The following is a 19,577-nucleotide window of genomic DNA, read 5'->3' as shown; positions in this document are numbered from 1 at the left end:
GAACTATGTTCCTGGGTTTGTGAACTATTTCTGTGTAATAGGGTGACTCCAAATGGCCTGTCAAAGCAAAAACAAACTGCTACTTATATTGAACACTAAAATTATAGAACCTTTTTTTCCAAAATTTTAAACAGCAATAATAAGCCCTGCAGATATTTGTAGTCCTCATTTACATGGGCATCAGTCTCTACCGACCTTCTAGAAAGCGACCCCTGATGGACGCTTTTCAGGGGGTGGTAGAGTAGCGGTTTCTGAGTGTTCAGGAGGCGATATTGCTTCCTTCTGAATGCCTGTTTATATTTTGGCCAAATTTTGCACTTGAATATTGTGTCATTGTGGTTTGGTCCAGTTTACTTCACTGGACTAGCTTGGCAGGCAGTTCAATTTGCTGCAGCATGTGTATATACCCCTTTGGCTATCCAGGGTGGGTAGCTGTGGGACGCTAAAAGCAAGGATCAACTGCCATTTTTTATAGCCCCTCTGCCGCTTGTGTAAACTAAACCTAAGGCATTCGCAAGGGGAGATTTTCTAATTCGGGGCACAAACGGGGCAATTTTCTGCCAAATTTCTCCCATAAGTTTATTTCTCTGTTTTCCTTTGTAATTAAAGTAATGTACAGTACGTGTATATGTGTGCATTTTACTGATAAGGCCCCTTTCACACTTATGCGACACAATTTTACCGAGATTTTGCGGCGGGATTTTGACGCGACTTTGCCGCGATTTTGACGCGATTTTGAAAGCAATGGCTATGGCTCAAAACGCAATCAAATCGTGGCAAAGTAGACCAGGAACTACTTTGAAGTCAGTGCGACTTCAAAACGCACTGATATGAATGGGGCTCACTGAAAATAATGGAAAACGACTTGTCATGCGATTTTGCAGTCCAAAATCGCGGGACAAGTCGCACAAGTGTGAAAGGGGCCTAAGAGTTTTTTTATGTTTTTGTTCTTACTTATCGGAATCGAATTATCAGCTCCTACTGCTTGCTTTGCATACTCAGCAGTTTAAAAGACTATATGTACATGAAAATACATTTGCATTTAGAGGCCGGACCTCGAATTGCGTCAGCCATACCTGTGGACGTGCATTCATCCATGACGAGATACGGTGGACGCTACAGTCCTCCATGTGATATGCCTGTACCAAACATTTGTTTTCGAGTACCATTCCTTTATCTATTAAATATATTGCTCCTAAGGATAATGCACTAGGCGAGTGCAAGGCGGCATTCATCCGAATTAGCCAGGACAAACGCTTTTCAGCTTAGCACCTCTGGGACCCACCTTTCAAGCGCAGGAGATTTGTTTGGTGTTTTTTTCAAAGCATTTATTTTTATACACGATCTACACCCTCAGTAATTAGTTATTGCATATATATTTATTCAATTCCCTGGAGGTCACCACTGACGAAAAATGTTAGCTGAGATTCCATCCCTTTGGGCTATTTCACATGTGCAACAGTCCTTGTCATTCCCCTGAAAAGCAATCTTTGGAGGATCACTTTCCAGTTGCGTTTGATTAAACCCTGTAAATGCTGCACCACCGATTTACAATAAAATGCATTGCATAGGGTTGTGGCACTGCGTTTGCATTTTGTGGGAGTAACAGCAGCCAAATGTGAATTACAGTTTCATTTTTGCCACATGTGTACAGCCTTGAGTGGCTGTATGTCTGTGTTCAGGTGGGGCGCTTAGGGGTCATAAAACAAGTGCAAAATCACCTAGTTTTACTGCCCCCCTGCCCCCTGTTGCCATATTCCTACTGCTCTGTTCTGCTTGCTCTTCCAATTCTGCTCTAATTTAAAGAAAAAAAAATGTCCTCTGTTGCAGCTTTTTTTCTGCTTCTCGGTGTGGCCCACTGATGACATGAGGGTCAGATCTTGCAGGAGCTCCTGCTTGTACAAAATATCATGAGAGCTCCCTGGAAGGCACTGCCAATGTAGTCTTCCCAACGTACATCTCTAAGGTCTGGGCTACGTCCCCAGTGTCTTGAGAAATCAGAAAGTGGAGCTACAGAAAAGGTACACACAACCAAGGCTTTCTTTTAGTGGGGACATGGGGGAACACAGTTCCGACACCTCCAGCAGAGGGATGAGGGATCCTTGGTTGCTGGAGGGTCAGATACCTTTTGGCGGATCTACTTTTGACTAAGAGGAAATCTGTTGTTGCTGGCTGCTTATGAGCATATTGATGCTGCCTGCTAGGAGATCTATTGTTGCTGGAAGGGGTCTATTGTTGCTGGAGGGATTTTGTTATGCATGATTCTATTGTTGCTGGGGGTGATCTATTGTTGCTGGGTGGGTCTATAGCTGGGCATATTTTGTTATGGGGGTCTATTATTGCTGGGAGTGATCTATTGTTGCTAGGGGTATTTTATAAGGGGGTTCTATTGTTACTGGGGTATCTGTTGTTACTGGGAGAAATATACTGTTGAGGGAAAGGTCTATTGTTGCTGGCTGCTTTTGGGCATCCTAATGCTGACTGCTGGTAGAGCTATTGTTGCTGACCAGGGTCCATTGCTGCTGGGGTCAATCTATTGTTGCTGGAGGGGGATTTTGTTACCGGGGTCTATTGTTGCTAGTGTGGATCTATTGTTGCTTGGGGGGTCTATTGTTGCTGGGGGTTGTATTGTTGCTGGCTGCAGGGGATCTAATTTACTGCTTTTCTTGTTATCATTGACAAATTCCCTACAAATGACTTAGCACTACAAAATAATGCTGGGAGCTGGGAGGTTGGTAGGGGGTCGAACCAAGGGGCAGTGCTCAGAAGTGGGTAGGGGGTGGTGACAAGAGGTGATTCGGAACAGGGGATTACCTGCACTTATTCTCTAAGAAAAAAACCTTGCACACAACAATACCTAAATAAGTAAAAATAGGATTTGGAGATATTAATATTTGTATGCGCCAGGACAACCTGTGGTTGGAGAGGAAAGATGCACTTTAAATGTATGTTCCTGTGTAACAAAGGGTTAAGCCACATAGTATTGCAACAGTAAAATCTCCTATTAAGTAGAAGTTTATTTTCTTTTCCTTTGCTATTTACTAGTTGAATGAGATCATTAAAACGGTTATCTCTCATCTTACTTCATTTACATCTTCCATGGATGTTGCGTTAGGACTGCTTGATACTTTTTCCTCCTTCTTTTCCACATTCCACATCCCGCTCTCACGTTCCAGGTTATCGAGCTGCTGCTGAAGATCATTTAGCGGTATAGTAATGTGCTTCTAGAAAAAGGAAACCACACAACAGAAGTGTGAAAAACTGATCATGTTAGATCTAATCATGAAAGTACTGAACGCAGAAGGCTGCTTTGGCAACGGAGAATGAACACTTATCTAAAAATAGTAACTAAAGCTCTATATTTAGAGACATGTATTTTTTTCCATTTATATTGGAATATCATTAGCTAACCTAAAAAAAAAATGTGTTTATTTCCACCACATTTGCAATAAAATGTTTGAGGTATTTTAACTTTTTCTCCAATATAAATGCTCCTCCCTTTTTCCTTCTGCCTTCTATTCCCCCAATATGTTGATTCTACAGCGTCTCCCATATCCTTCCAGATTTTACCTGCTACTCCCTCCCCTTCCTCCCTCCCCCTTTTTTTCCCCTGGCAGATATGTGATAGTATTTTCCTGGTGCTAAACCTTTCATCCACTTTCTAAATTAGTGCATTTGTAAATTCCAAAAGCCAGCAAGGAATAGTAGTGATAAAAAAACCCTTGTGGGTTTACCTATTCATTTTTGTATAATTCTCCTCTAAGGGGGTGTGGCAAAGCGTGTGTCTCATGCAGGGGAGGACTGGGCCAGGGAGCAGAGGGGCAATTGCCCCCTGGGCCGCTCTGATGCCCTGTAGAAAGGCTTCACTGCTTCTGCCAAAGACATGCCTAAAGGATTTCTGGTAAAGAGAAGTAAAAAGTCCCTCTCACTGACCTACTGAGTGTGGATTGAAGACAAGGACAGAGCGCAGGCCTCCCCCCCCCCTTCCCTTGCATGGATGGTGTAAACTGTGTCTGAGCAGAGGCCGGTTCCATGCCCCACTGGAGACTTTTCTCCCCTGGCCAGTTCTGACCGAGCCTCTCAGCTCCCCCCCAAACACCCCCTGCTAGCCAGGTCGGGAACTCAGATTCAGCCGGTGAGTAGAGAGTACCTGGAGCAGGGCTTCAGCTTGGAATGGAGGTCAGGAGGAGGATGGGAAGAGGGAGAGTGGGAGGGGGCTGGGTCACTGCAGCATGGGCCTCTGGTTTGTACTTGCCCCCTGGGCCGAAAGTTGCCAGTCTGCCCCTGGTCTCATGCCTACATACTTTTGCTAATAGGTGTCCCTCGTTACCATCTCAGAAAGTTGGAGGTATGCTGTTGCTGTTTCCACAACAATAATTTTAACTAAATTTCATTTGGTCATGAGACCAGCTGCTTTAAATCTCTTATGTGGTACCCCTCAGTTACCCATCTGAAACTAATTGTGTGACTACCCATTGTTACAAAAAAAATCAGAATGCATGGCTTGACTTGGCGCAATCTGCTAAACTGAGGTGTGGGTTATTCTGAGAGAGTGTATCTTCTATTGTAGTGATAATTGTAAAATTTCCCATTTCCTATCACCTGCTGTCCTGCTCACAATGGTTACCAAGACAAAAAAATTAATACAGCTATTAAAAAAAGCAAAAGCAAAAACTGCTAGGGGTTTCAACTATTCCTACTCTTACCAAAGAAGAACAAAAAAGGTTAAAAAAAAAAAAAAAAAAGCATAGGTGCACTTTACCTATAATAAAGGTTACATTTTTGTTTAACAAAAATAATATCAAGGCTCTTCTGGAGACCACAGCATGATGATTGGGGGAAAAATATACTTTCTGGTGATTAGGAAGGATGGCCTCTTATGGAGTTTCATTGGACAGAGGACTAGACAGGCAGGCACAGGGTGTTTGTGTGGGTGGTGTCTGAGTTCTTCCTTTTTTCCATTCAGCTCAGCCGAGACACAGCATCTTGAGGCTGACCATACGTAAAGTATCATCTATGTTTTTGTGTTTTATATGCTCTGTAGTATTATTTTAGTGTTTTATGTTAGCATTTCTACTTTGTTTATAAATACAGTATCTCACAAAGGTGAGTACACCCCTCACATTTTTGTAATTTTTTTATTTTATTATATCTTTTCATGTGACAACACTGAAGAAATGACACTTTGCTACAATGTAAAGTAGTGAGTGTACAGCTTGTATAACAGTGTAAATTTGCTGTCCCCTCAAAATAACTCAACACACAGCCATTATTGTCTAAAACTCTGGCAACAAATATGAGTACACCCCTAAGTCAAAATGTCCAAATTGGGCCAAAGTGTCAATATTTTGTGTGGTCACCATTATTTTCCAGCACTGCCTAAATTGTCTTGGCCATGGAGTTCACCAGAGCTTCACAGGTTGCCACTAGAGTCCTCTTCCACTCCTCCATGACAACATCACAGAGCTGGTGGATGTTAGAAACCTTGCGCTCCTTCACCTTCTGTTTGAGGATGTCCCACAGATGCTCAATAGGGTTTAGGTCTGAAGACATGTTTGGCCAGTCCATCCCCTTTACCCTCAGCTTCTTTAGTAAAGCAGTGGTCGTCTTGGAGGTGTGTTTGATGTTGTTATCATGTTGGATTACTGCCCTTCGGCCCAGTCTTCTAGAAGGAGGGGGATCATGCTTTGCTTCAGTATGTCACAGTACATGTTGGCATTCATGGTTGCCTCAATGAATTGTAGCTCCCCAGTGTCGGCAGCAATCATGCAGTCCCTGACCATAACACTCCCACCACCATGCTTGACTGTAGGCAAGACACACTAGTCTTTGTTGTCGTCACCTAGTTGCCGCCACACATGCTTGACACCATCTGAACCAAATACGTTTATCTTGGTCTCATCAGACCACAGGACATGGTTCCAGTAATCCATGTCCTTATTCTGCTTGTCTACACCAAACTGCTTGCAGGCTTTCTTGTGCATCATCTTTAGAAGAGGCTTCCTTCTGGGATGACAGCCATGCAGACCAATTTGATGCAGTGTGCGGTGTATGGTCTAAGCACTGACAGGCTGACTCCCCACCCCTTCAACTTCTGCAGCAATGCTGGCAGCACTCATATGTCTAATACCCATAGAAAACCCCTGGATATGACGCTGAGCACGTGCACTCAACGTCTTTGGTTGACCATGGACAGGCCTGTTCTGAGTGGAACCTGTCCTGGTAAACCGCTGTATGCTCTTGGCCACCGTGCTGCAGCTCAGTTTCAGGGTCTTGGCAATCTTCCTATAGCCTAGGCCAGGGGTATCTAAACTATGGCCCTCCAACTGTTCAGGAACTATGATTCCCATTGCAAATCTCTGACATTCACAGACATAACTAGGCATGATGGGAATTGTAGTTCCTGAACAGCTGGAGGGCCGTCGTTTGGACACCCCTGGCCTAGGCCACCTTTATGTAGAGCAACACATCTTTTTTTTCAGATCCTCAGAGAGTTCTTTGCCATGAGGTGCCATGTTGAACTTCTAGTGACCATTATGAGAAAGTGAGAGCGATAACACCAAATTTAACACACCTGCTCCCCATTCAGACCTGAGACCTTGTAACACTAACGAGACACATGACACCAGGGAGGGAAAATGGCTAATTAGGCCCAATTTGGACATTTTCACTTAGGAGTGTACTCACGTTTGTTGCCAGTGGTTTAGACATTAATGGCTGTGTGTCGAGTTATTTTGAGGGGACAGCCAATTTACTCTGTACACTCACTACTTTACATTGTAGCAAAGTGTAATTTCTTCAGTGTTGTCACATAAAAGGATATAATAAAATATTTTCTAAAATGTGACGGGTGTACTCACTTTTGAGATCTTTGATTATTTAAATATTCTAGTATATTTTTATAGCTAACATTGTTATTGTATCATCACCATTAATATTATCAGAGCTTAGATAGACTAGCTAACTATAGGAATAGACAAGATAATACATATTTATAATAAATAGGGGAAATCCAAAACCACTCCATATTTATTTCATTTGGTGTTAAAAAAGCATAGCAAAAGCATTTGGTGGTAAAAAGCATAGGTACACTTTACCGATATTAAAGGTTTGATTTTTATTTAACAAAAATATTTAATAAGGCTGTTTTTGTTTTCTAAAATCAATTGTCATACGTACATGCTCTGTGCAATGGTTTTGCACAGAACATACCCGATCCTCCTCTTCTGGTGTCCCCTGCTGGTGTTTCTGGTGTCCCACCTGCCCAGTTGCCCCCATAGCAACCCACCCTCCTCTGTGGCTGGGGTTGACAGGAGTGGGAGCCAATGAGGAGGGAGAGAGCCCCTTGAGCCACTGCTTCCATGTACAACGCTGGATCAAGATCAACCCCAGGAAAATATAAAGGGGATCTGGGAGGGAGCTGCAAAACCTTAATGCAGAGAATGCATTCAGGTAAAACAACCTTCCATCCTTAGAACCATTTTAACTGCTTTGGACTTTAGTTATAGATATTAATTTTGTGCCTTTTTTCTTGTCTATCAATTTCTCTACACTATGATTTTTAAACTGACACTCAACCCAGGTTTAAAAAAACATTTTTAAAAATCCCTTCTACTGTTCTCAGCCTCCCCCAAATTTCCAATTCTCGTTTTTTTCTTTTTTGTTGCTGTGATTCGACTTCTTGCTAAAGGGTGGCTGTGTCTGTTCTCCATAATCCCACTATATGCAAGAACTTAGTCACACTCTCTTGCTCGCTCCTGAGATGGACAATGAGATGGGATGTGTAGTGTCCATAGAGCAACAAACAGAAGTGAGGGGGGAAGGGAGAGGTTTGGGAATCACAGAGAATGTTACAAAGAGGCAGAAAAACACAGTAAGAAACAATTTAATGTAAAAAAGATTACAGGGCCATTGAGTAGGTGATGTGTATGAACTATTTTTGGAGAATAAAGATATTGTTTAAAGTCACTTTATTTGTAATTTACATGTTCATTCATTTTCTTCTTCTAGTTCTACTAAAACTGTAAAAAAACAAGTCTAACTACCAGTTTCTCTTAGACAAAATTAAGATTTGGTGTAATTGTACATAGCAACATTTTGGTCATCAAATATCCAGACGTGGCACTATGGTATATAGGAGTTTTGTATCTGCATTTCACAGACTTTTAAAATGTTGGAAATTGTAACTCCCCAAAAGTTAGTGGACCAGAAGTTTCAAGCAGTGAATATAGCAGCTGTATACATGACCTGGTACTATGTAGCCACCTATTGCCTGCAACTTGTACTGCAATAGTACATAATATTACTATCTTTCCTATGAAGAAATAGCATTTTTCTACTCTCTTTGATGTTGCTGCTTTTCATTGAAATACTCCCCTTGGTATTGACATCTTCACTGTATAAACATGAATGTATAAACATCAAATGGACATGCATTAAAATAAGTGAATGAATACGTATGGAATAAAATAGTAAAGAATGAAAAATATAAAAATATAAATAAAAAAATGATTTAAAAAAAGAAAAAAATACAATGCAATCCCTCACCATAAGCATGGAACAAGGAAGCTGCAAGTCAACTTTCTTCATTAGTTAGTATGTTAGGTGATTGCTAAGCAGATTGGCTGAAAATAAATTGTGCAGGGTAGGGTATATTTATTTATTTATTTCAGGTACTTATATAGCGCTGTCAATTTACGCAGCGCTTTACATATACATTCACATCAGTCCCTGCCCTCAAGGAGCGTACAATCTAAGGTCCCTAACTCACATACATACATACATAGTAGGGACAATTTTTTTTTTTTTTTTATACAGGATCCAATTAACCTACCAGCATGTCTTTGGAGTGTTGTCTTTGGAGTGTGGCAGGAAACCGGAGGAAACCCACGCAGGCACAGGGAGAACATGCAAACTCCAGGCAGGTAGTGTCGTGGTTGGGATTTGAACCAGCGACCCTCTTGCTGCTAGGCGAAAGTGCTAACCACTACACCACTGTATATAGTGTCTTATGGTCCCCTGTGAGTTCCTCTTTAAGGAGAGTGAGGATCGTTCATCCCTGTACTAATAGAGGGGGAAAAAGTGGGGGTTGGGATCTTTAGAGGGAGCTAGGTGTCTAGCCAGAAGGTTGGAAGCTTTGCAGGGATAATGTGGGAGGCTATAGGACATTGCAGGAGCTTGGGGGTGCTATGGAGGTTGGGGGCATTATGGGGACTAGTGGTTTTGCAGCAAGCTAGGGGGCACTGTAGGGGGCTGGGTGGTACTATGGGAGGTTGGGGGGCACTATGTGGACTAAGGGCTCTCAGGGGGCCTGGTGGGAGGTGAGGCACTGTAGGCCACTATGGGAGGTTAGGTGGCACTGTGGGAGTTTAGGGGATCTTCAGCTGACTGCAGCCCGGTGGTTGAGAATCACAGTGTTAGAGAATTTAAAGTATTACTAAACCCAGGACCCTGCATTCACCATATTTGTTCTCTCACAGCACACAGAACATGGAAATGCAATAGTTTTAGTAATTTTAAGCTGCTAAATACCTTTCTTCATCAACAGTATATATAAGCAGTCTTATGACTTCTATCAGAGTCCGGGTAAAGCTTGTAGGAGGAGTTTTTATTCTCCTCCAACTGTCCTATGAGGCTGCAGGACCCCTGGCCCTCTGTCTGGACAGTGCTGATTGGCCCTGTGATGATCACATGCACTCTCCCAAGAAAACAAAAGCTCTCTAGAAATACACACCAAACTGAGCATGTGCAGAGTACCTCCAAGTACCCCCCAGGCTCTTTAATCCTTATGCTGTTAGTAAATAGATAGGAAAATATTTTTTATCTACTTGTTTTTAGATTTCTTCAGTCCCTTTCTGGTTTCTGGAATAGACCAAAGTGATGTTCTACATCCCAGGGGTCTTCCTGATTATTTTTCTGGAGAAGGGGTTTTCTTAGCTAAGCATATCCCCGTGCATGCCTAAGCTGAGGGCAGATAGATTAATGGAAGTATTTGCTACATTCATAATCCGCTCTTACTCAAGATAGCTGCAGCTAGAAATGCTAGGGTGGTGTTTTTCAAAGTGATTTCCCAACAAAATAAAGCATTGAGACGTGGTTGAATGGGTGAGTTTGCTTTGAGATTTACAATGTAAAAAATAATTTAATAGCGTTTTCAGTTTGTGGTGCTCAGATACAGTTTAGTTTCAATTTAAACACAAATCCCATTGTCTGTGGTGCCCATTATTCTAAAATGGGTAAGCAGGTACAGTTAGCTAGTCTGCCACTAGGTGGCTCTGTCCTAGACAAGAGTGTGATTACAGAGAGCAGGTATAATCAGGTGCTAGGTCCCTTTTAACTAGAGCTCTCCTGTAGTTTTGTAATGTTGCCCACATATAATCCAAGTTGGGAGGAGCCATAGCGCAGTTGGGGCATGGGAGGCCCCACCATTCGGCAAATGTAGCCAGCAAGGCCCTGGACAGAGCTGAAGAGCAAGGAGAGGTAGACCTGCATACAGAAGAGACTTCCTGTGTAGACTTCCTGACCCTTACAGTGGTAGAAGCTAGGGTGGGTTGCAAAAGGCCTTTTAGGCCAGGCCAAGTGTTCCCTGGAGTGAAGCCATTCCCCTGAAGGACCTGGGACAGATGTACTCAGCTAGAGATATCTGCAGTGATCCTATCTCAGGGGTACTATCTGTAAAGAACAGTGAATAGCCAGCCTAAGGTGAACCAGAACCTCTAAATGAGTACTAATGACCCTGGGAGAGACTGAGCAAGGGAAGATGGCTTGCTATATCTGCTGCTGGTTGCTTTCACATGTGACTGCTGCGGAGCGTCCACTATATGTGATTAACAATGTACTTTCAAATTACCTTGGATAGCATGTTGATGTGATGTGACTGTATTTTCCATCTTTCAACTACCATCAGTAAAGTACAGCAATTCCACTTCTGCATGGACATATCTTTCTTTGGGATATATAATTTAATAGCTTGGAATATCCTGAGGAGGCCTCAGGCATGGAGAGGGCACAAGATAATGGAGGGTTAAAGCCTCAAGCAGGTGGGTTGTTTGTTCTGGATGGGAAGAAGTGGAGCAGGGACTCTTGACGCCTTTACATAGCCATTCACAAACCCCCTTACAAGTGAATCATGTGTGGGTGGGAGTACCTCCCAGTTTCTCTTTCTGGGTTTCTACTTAATATAACGATTGCATGTAATAAATATATAACACCAATATATAACAGGGTTAAAAAAAAAAAAAGTGAATTTCTCATGACATTTATTAACACAGTTCATAATTGCAGATTACTAAATATATTTTTACTTACAGAATGTTGTACTGTGGAAATGATCTGAGATCCCAAGTTAAGAACGATTTTATATAGACTCTGTATATGCGCTCGCTGCTCCTGCTTCTTAATCAGTGGAATGTCATCATTAGTGTGGGCTGCTGTCAGAGGTTCTATTTCTGTCTTCAAAATATTGATCTGTTGGAAAATAAAAAAGCCAGAAAAAAATAATATGCTTCCATTTTTAAATTGGGTTTGACGATAGCCAACACATATTTCCACTATCATTTTACAGTTGCTAAGGTAATTTGGCTGTCTACAGATTTTAAAGGAATTATGTCATGGAACAAAAATACATGTCTCAGAATCTCTTGATGGAAGCAGCTGATCTGCAAGCTATGGACTGTATACAAGTTCCAGACAGGGAACCTGAACTTTTTCAGCTACGTTGTTTAGTAAGTCTTTTCCTTTGAGATCATGATCTGTTTGGTTGGAGAACCATCACTCATCTTTGCAATCACTAGGTTGATTTTAGGTATTTTTGTTTTTTTTTTTAACCACAGCCATAATCTCTCTTGTGCCATCTCATTGGTTTTCCCATTGGGTGTCTTGGTCTCCTTTTACTACTCCTGTGTCAGACACTGAGCAGCAGTCACCATTTGGAGACGCCATGTTTTATTAAGTTCTAAGCTGGTTTTATAGGGTTCTGATGTTGGAGGCATCTACTCCAGAAGAAGTGAAAGTATTCATGAAACGCATCAGGTTACAAGATGCCTTCCTCTCCCATATTGCAATCATCTTGGTTATGTAAAACATCTACTTGAAAATATAAATTTTATATTGTTACATGTCATCCATTTGCTTGATATGCCAAACTGTTTTATATGTACTTTATACATTTATGTGTCCAAGCCTTTCGCAACAAATTGATATTTTATGACTTTTGTATTATGCTTGATTTAAAGTCCCACTGGCAAATATTGTTTGTGTGTACTTTAGCTAAGTTATTGCCCCAAAACTTAACTGTGGCCTGAAAGTTGTAGACTGGCTTTTTTCATCAAGCTTCTGAGGCAGAAATGATGCTTTGTTATAATTTATTTTATGGGGATTGCCATTCATCATTGTTGCTATATGCAGCAAAAGTTATGCCTTGTGTACATAGTTTTTTCTAAAATGTATAATCTCTTTAAATTTGGTTAGCTTTTTATTGACCGCTTATTTATTCTTGGAATCTGAAGGAAAGATTTATTTATTTTATGATATGATAATGTAGAAACTGGGATGCAGTAGGCTTTTCTGGGACAGGCTTTGGCATGTCCTGTCCTGTGTCTCCTGCGCTCACAAACTAATCATTAGGCTCCTTTAACTGCGTTTCTTCTAGGACTGCCATAGTTTCACTGTTTTTTGTAAGTGCAAACGTCTATAGCCATAAAAATCTTCCTAGGAACACTGTAAGGGCCCTTTCACATCTACACAGTATTTCAAGCTTTAAGATGACTTTTTTAAGGCAGTGTACCATAACACATGGTATGTATGTTTTCTGGTGCTGCAGCATAGATCTGACAGCACCTACTGCACTGTGCTGTGTATTTGGGTGCCATTCTATGGCCATTAATGGCCCTATGATGCACCATATCATCAGAGTGCTGGGCATTTCTGTACAATATGTTTCCACAATGTATACATGTCAAGGGGGCCTTAGTGTCTCTCTGGTTAGGCAATATAATGAAAAATGAGAAGTATGAAATTGCCATACTCGTTTCATATTATATGCTTATTGTTTAGCTGCTTAGGACTTTAAATTATATTTATCAGTCGCCGAGTCGTTCCAGTGAGCGCCGGCATTCTGGTTTCCATGACAGCTATTTGAATATTTGTAGATGCGGGTTGACAGCTTGGCTTCATTCCTGCTGAGGAAGTCCCAGAAGTCCCACAATTGATGTAAGGCGTACAGGAGGAGGAGTCACAAGTTCTGATGTCACCTGCGGCTATCTGTTGTGCAATCTATGAACATTGTTGTTTACAGAGCTCTCTACTTTGCACTTAAGTACAAGTGCCAGATTTCCAGGTTTGTTTTCGTTCTATTCTTAGTTAAGCATATTTTAGTAAAGAGCACTATTTGTCCCTCCCCTGGTTTTTCCATACACTTGGCATATCTTATACATCTGAGGATTGACCAGCCCGGACCAGCGGCATTACCATCTTATATGTTACCCTTATTGGGAAAAGCGTGTTATGACTGTCCTGTTAAGTTGGAGGTCATGCTAAAAAGGTGAGCGGGGAAGATTGCATTTGTTGATGAGAAAGAGCACCCTATACACTTGGATGATTATCGTGTCACGTTATTGATGCACGGCTCTTTCTGTTCCTTTGCTGATGATCCATTTTTCCTATGAAGATTGTTTATGAACTTTGTTGCGCTGCGCTATTTATGAACTTGTATCCTTTTTTATTAGAGGTGCTGTGAGTTTCACCTATAAGTGTTCAGCTTGCAATTTTTATTTTTATCATTAGTTTTGGTATATGACTGCACTGATTGGTTTCTCTTTGTTTAGTTTTAAATAAACCTGTGTTGTTTTGACAACAGTAATTGGTGTACAGTTAAGATTGCAAGGGGTGATCGCATAAAGACTATATAAAAGGGGATCTGGGGCTTTTAAGGGGCCATGGCCATTTAAATACCTACTTTAAACATGCAAGACACAGAGGTTTATCAAGTTCAATGAGAGAGCAGACGTCATATATCAACAATACTGAGTTCCCCCTAATTCCTGGCATAATCATTGATTGGTGATTTCGTTATTGTTATTTATTACAGGTACATATATAGCGCTATCAACGTATGCAGCGCTTTACATATATACAGTATATGTTGTACATTCACATCAGTCCCTGCCCTCAAGGAGCTTACAATCTAAGGTCCCTAACTCCCATTCATACATATACTAGGGCAAATTTAGACATAAGGCCAATTAACTTACCAGAATGTCTTTGGTTGGAGGAAACCGGAGTACACAAAGGAAACCTAGGCAGGCACATGGAAAACATAGAAGCTCTAGGCAGGTAGTGTCGTGGTTGGGATTCAAACCGGCAACCCTAGTGCTGCTAGGTAGAAGTGCTAACCCACTTAGTCACTGTGCTGCTCGTAGTATAGTAGTATAGTAGTATTTTGATATATTATAATTTGCCTATAAAGATCTTTTGTCCCCTAGTATGACATTACAGTGTGTGACAGGTGACGTAATGCACGGCTGCCTGCAACCAGCATTGTCCCAAAAGTGCATACAGGTCATGGAGCATTTTGATATGCAGTCTACTCACCTCTGTTTTCATCTTATAAAATGTCACAATTTTGATAAAAATCTCTTCATATTCCTTAATGCTGTCCTTTAGTCTTTGGTGATACTGGACAAGTTCATTCATCTTGCCTGTTTTTTCATTGATTTGTGCTCCTTCTCGAGTTAGAAGTTCTGAGATCTTTACTGCTTGTTCCATTTCATCATTTAGTTTCTGTCAAGATGTGTAAAGATTTTAGGTAAGACATATTTGGGCATATTCAAAAAGGTGGGGGCGGTGTGGAAAGTGCTAGATCAAAACCAACTGATAGAAAACACTCATCCATTTTGTTTTTTATGCACATTATATTTTTATGTATATATATATATATATATAGATAGATATTTTTTTTGTATGTATAGATATATATATATATAGAGCTTTGTGTAGTATAGTGAGTTTTATACAGGATCATATATTTCAGGGAGCAAAACATAATTATTGATAATTGTTTATCTGACCTTGCTTGCATGTAGATGTGAGCAGCACCCCACATTTTCATTTAATTAACTTTGAGATTCTTATAGGAAATCATATTTATATATTTATAATTTATATTTATAATTTATTCATTTTATAAATAAGCGTGGAAGTTTCACTGGTTTTCATATCATCATAAACCAATCCATATAGAATTATGTTATGTTATGTTATGTTATTGAGTCCAATCAATATATTTGAATAAGTCCCCCCAAAGAATTTGAAACTAGCATGTACTGTAATCTTCACATCCAATCCACCGTGAACATCCACTGTATTGATATAAATGATACCACTACCTTGAGGCAAAACATGGCTGCTCAGCTCAATCAAAACCCTTTTACCATATGGTCAAGAACATATAGTTCTTTAGGGTTCTGGAGTAACCTTTAATTGTCTCATAACAAGGAATAGTGAAACGTCCACAAGTAGTGAGAATGGTCCACCACCGCCACACAGAATGGCAGCTCACATTAAAACGTGGACCTTTATTTATAAAGGTCAAAACATGTGTGCTCCCATTTAACAGCCATGATCGGCTCTAGGCTGTTCAATTGAAGTGGTTTTTGCTGTTAATGTGCAACTCAAGCTTAACCTAAAGCCCCATGTACAGTCTGGGCCTAGAATTTAAAAGGATCCACAAGGATACAATAAATTATTGGTAAATAAACATTAGTACTTACAGGTACCAAAAGATGCCTTCACTTCAGCACTGCTACCTTAGCAATGCTTAGGCTAGGCCATGTTAACTTTATGGCACGCTATCCCTACTGGTGTTCTGTTACTTCGGAGCAGATGCTATGCCCATCAATCAAACATACAATGTTTATCAGTGTCCTAACCAAGAAACATTAGAACAGGTTTGTGCAAAGAAGGTATATTCATATTTAGACAAATTGTCATGCAGCTCACCTGAAACTTCGTCTTAATATTATTCAAATTCTCCTGTGCATTTAAGATATTTTGGATATCATTTCCTAAACTCATTGAAGACAAAGGTTGTAGATCATTTTCCAGTTCTTGTAATCTGCCGCTTGCCTATTAAAAAAAAGTTAATAACCTTTACATGTAGATATCAAATGCCTTATATTAGGTGTAAAATTACTGTTTTTTACAGAACCTTCTTGAAATCACCCTTGAAAATTGTAGGGGTTGGTTTGTTCACTTTGCAAGGGAAGTTTTCCTTATTTTAGCGAATGTGGTAAAATTCAATTGGCAAACGAATGCCCAATTATGTGCAATGGAAATAACAAAAAGAGAAATGTTTGCTTGCACATGTTTGAAAGGCAGAAGTCAGTAGAGCTTCACCTCATTCAATAAGCTAAAGGGGAAATTCCCTTTGAAAATAGACAGCTTATTGTTTTTTAGTAAATCAGCCTCACAGTGTTTTATCTAAATGAATCTTCACAACTGATTTGTTGCTAGATGTTAATATACTTTACAAACTGATTTGTTGCTATGTGTTCATACACTTTACACATAGGTACCTCATGCTACTAATAGCTAAATATGTGCAAAAGTAGCAGAAGTTTACTTTCTTATTTAGCTAACTTGCATTTGAACATTCATACATAAAATATAACCTAAATGTATACCAATCTTAGCTGATCTTTAATTGTTTTCCATGTCTGCTTGGAGGAATTTGCTTGATTGACATGCTGTTGCCACACTGACCACAGATTTGTTATCTCAGTCTTTTCCTTATTCAGATTAGCCATTGTGTCCTCCACCGTCTGCACATGTTTATCCTTCAAGATTCTGTCCTTGTTCATCTGAAACAAAAATTGTTCTGAATCTTTGATGATATAAGTGATATGTAAGTGATTTACAATTTCAACTTCCTTTGATCTTGTTCTTACATAAGAGTCTCAGATTGGTTATATTTCCTATGGATAACATGCTTCAGGTGTAAAAGAACTTTACCAAGAGGTCAAATCTATATCTACAGTGCATCTGGAAAGTTTTCACAGCGCTTCGCTTTTTCCACATTTTGTTATGGTACAGACTTATTCCAAAATTGATTAAATTCATTATTTTCCTCAAAATTCTACAAACAATACCCCATAAGGACAACATGAAAGATGTTTGTTTGAAATATTTGCTAATTTATTCAAAATAAAAAATGAAAAAAAAAATGCCATTCGCCTTTGCCCAATACTTTGTTAACCACTTAAGCCCCGGAAGATTTTACCCCCCTTCCTGACCAGGGCCTATTTTGCGATTCGGCACTGCGTGAATTTAACGGACAATTGCGCGGTCATGCGACGCTGTACCTAAACGAATTTGGCGTCCTTTTTTTCCCACAAACAGAGCTTTCTTTTGGTGGTATTTGATCACCTGTGCGATTTTTTGATCATGCGCTATAAAAAAAGAGCATCAATTTTGCAAAAATAACAATAGTTTTCAAATTTTTTTATATGAAATTCCCCCCAAAAAAATTTAAAAATCAAAATTTTTTAACATTTTAGGCCAATTTTTTTTTTTTACCATATGTTTGGTAAAAAAAATTGCAAAAAGCGTATTTTAATTGGTTTGCGCAAAAGGTATTGCGTTTACTAACAAAGGGAAAGATTTTTGTCATTTTTGTTGTTTTTTGTTTAACGCGTAATGGCGGCGATCTGCGATTTTTTTTGTGGGACTGCGACATTGGGGCGGACAGATCGGACCCTTGACTGACATTTTTGACACTTTTGAGGTTACCAGTGACATTACTACAGTAATCAGTGCTATACATATGCACTGTTACTGTAAAAATGACACTGGCAATGAAGGAGTTAACTGTATTGGAGAGGGAGGGGTTAAGTGTGTCCTAGGGGCGTGCTTCTAATTGTGATTGGCTGTGTGTGTAAGAACAGTGATCAATGGTCCTACATAGTAGAACCGTTTGATCATCATTCTTACACAGGGAGAACTGACAGGCGGCTTTGTTTACACTAGCCGCCTGCCTTTATCCTGCTGTCACGGACGATCACGAGTGCCCGGCGGACATCGGGTCCGCCGGGCACACGCGCGGGGGGGGGGATCCGTGACCGAGCGGGAGCGCGCCTCCGGCAGCGCGCACTCGCTCCCCACACCCTTACAGGCTAGCGACGTATCCCTACATCGCTCTGCCTGTGAGGGGCTGACTGCCGACGTAAATAGTCGTGCGGCAGTTGGCAAGTGGTCAGGAGCGATGGGGAACCTCAGTGCAGAGCCATTTTCAGATCTCTCTAGAGAGGTTCAAGTCTGTGCGCTCGCTTGGCCACTAAAGGACATCCACAGAGTTGAACTGTAGCCACTTCTTTGTTATCTTGGCTGTGTGCTCAGGGTTGTTGTCCTGTTGGAAGATGAGCCTTCACCCCAGTATGAGGTCCAGAGTGCTCTGAAGCAGGATTTCATCAGGAATGTCTCTGTACATTGCTAAATTCATCTTTCCCTCTAACCTGACTAGTCTCCCAGTTCCTGCAGGTAAAAAACATCCCCACAGCATGATGATGCTGCCACCACCATGCTTCACTGTAGGGATGGTATTGGCCAGGTGATGAGCGGTGCCTGGTTTCCTCCAGACATGATTCTTGTTTCATCAGACGGAGAATTTTGTTTCTCATGGTCTGAGAGTCCTTCATGTGCCTTTTGGCAAACTCCAGGCAGGCTGTCATGTGGCTTTTGCTGAGGCGTGGCCTCTGTCTGGCCACTCTACTATACATGCCTGATTGGTGGGGTACTGCAGAGATGGTTGTTCTTCTGAAAGGTTCTTCCTCTCTGCAGAGAAATGCTGGAGCTCTGTCAGAGTGACCATCGGGTTCTTGGTCACCTCCCTGACTAAGGCCCTTCTCCCCTGATCGCTCAGTTGGGCCAGGCGGCCTCCTCTAGGAAGTGTCCTGGTGGTTCCAAACCTCTTCCATTTACGGATGATGGCGGCCACTGTGCACATTGGGACCTTCAATGCTTCAGAAATGTTTCTGTACCCTTCCTCAGATCTGTGCCTTGATACAATCCTGTCTCAGGGATCTACAGAAAATTCCTTGGACTTTATGGCTTGGTTTGTGCTCTGACATGCACTGCTTACTCTGGGGACCTTATATAGTCAGGTGTGTGCCTTTCCAAATCATGTCTAATCAAGTGGACTCCAATCAAGTTGTAGAAACAGCTCAAGGATGATCAGTGGAAACAGGAGCCCAATTTTGAGTGCCATGGCCAGGGCTGTAAATACTTATGTACATGGGATACATTGTTTGTAGCATTTTGAGAAAAAATTTGAATTTAATCAATTTTGGAATAAGGCTGTAACAACAAAATGTGGAAAAAGTGAAGCGCTGTGAATGCTTTCTGGATGCACTGTATTTATGCATGTCTGATGTTTGAACTGTTTCAGACACAAATTAAAGAAACATATACTAAAAAACATTTAGGTTTTTATTGCTGAACCTTTCTGAAAATACAAGCAGCCTGGTTGTTTTGCTTAAAGTGTTACAAAACTGACAACAGTAAAATCAATCTGTATATGCAGGAAC

The 19,577-nt window shown here is 40.8% G+C and overlaps 1 protein-coding gene across 2 annotated transcripts in view; it reads right to left on the bottom strand.

Moving 5' to 3' along the window:
• CCDC141 (coiled-coil domain containing 141) overlaps positions 1-19,577 on the bottom strand; it is a 235,591-nt gene that overhangs the window by 41,454 nt on the left and 174,560 nt on the right. For both annotated transcript variants that reach the window (XM_082261213.1, XM_082261214.1), the window contains exons 13-17: positions 16,680-16,856; positions 15,997-16,122; positions 14,590-14,778; positions 11,308-11,466; positions 3,084-3,224 (exon numbers count right to left, since the gene is read on the bottom strand). In XM_082261213.1, the coding sequence (XP_082117339.1) occupies positions 3,084-3,224; positions 11,308-11,466; positions 14,590-14,778; positions 15,997-16,122; positions 16,680-16,856 (792 nt within the window). The remainder of the gene's footprint in view (positions 1-3,083; positions 3,225-11,307; positions 11,467-14,589; positions 14,779-15,996; positions 16,123-16,679; positions 16,857-19,577) is intronic.

This window comes from Pelophylax lessonae (genome assembly GCF_965119305.1).
Source record: "Pelophylax lessonae genome assembly, chromosome: 6".
NCBI lineage: Eukaryota > Metazoa > Chordata > Amphibia > Anura > Ranidae > Pelophylax > Pelophylax lessonae.
This window is presented reverse-complemented; position numbering and strand designations above follow the sequence as displayed.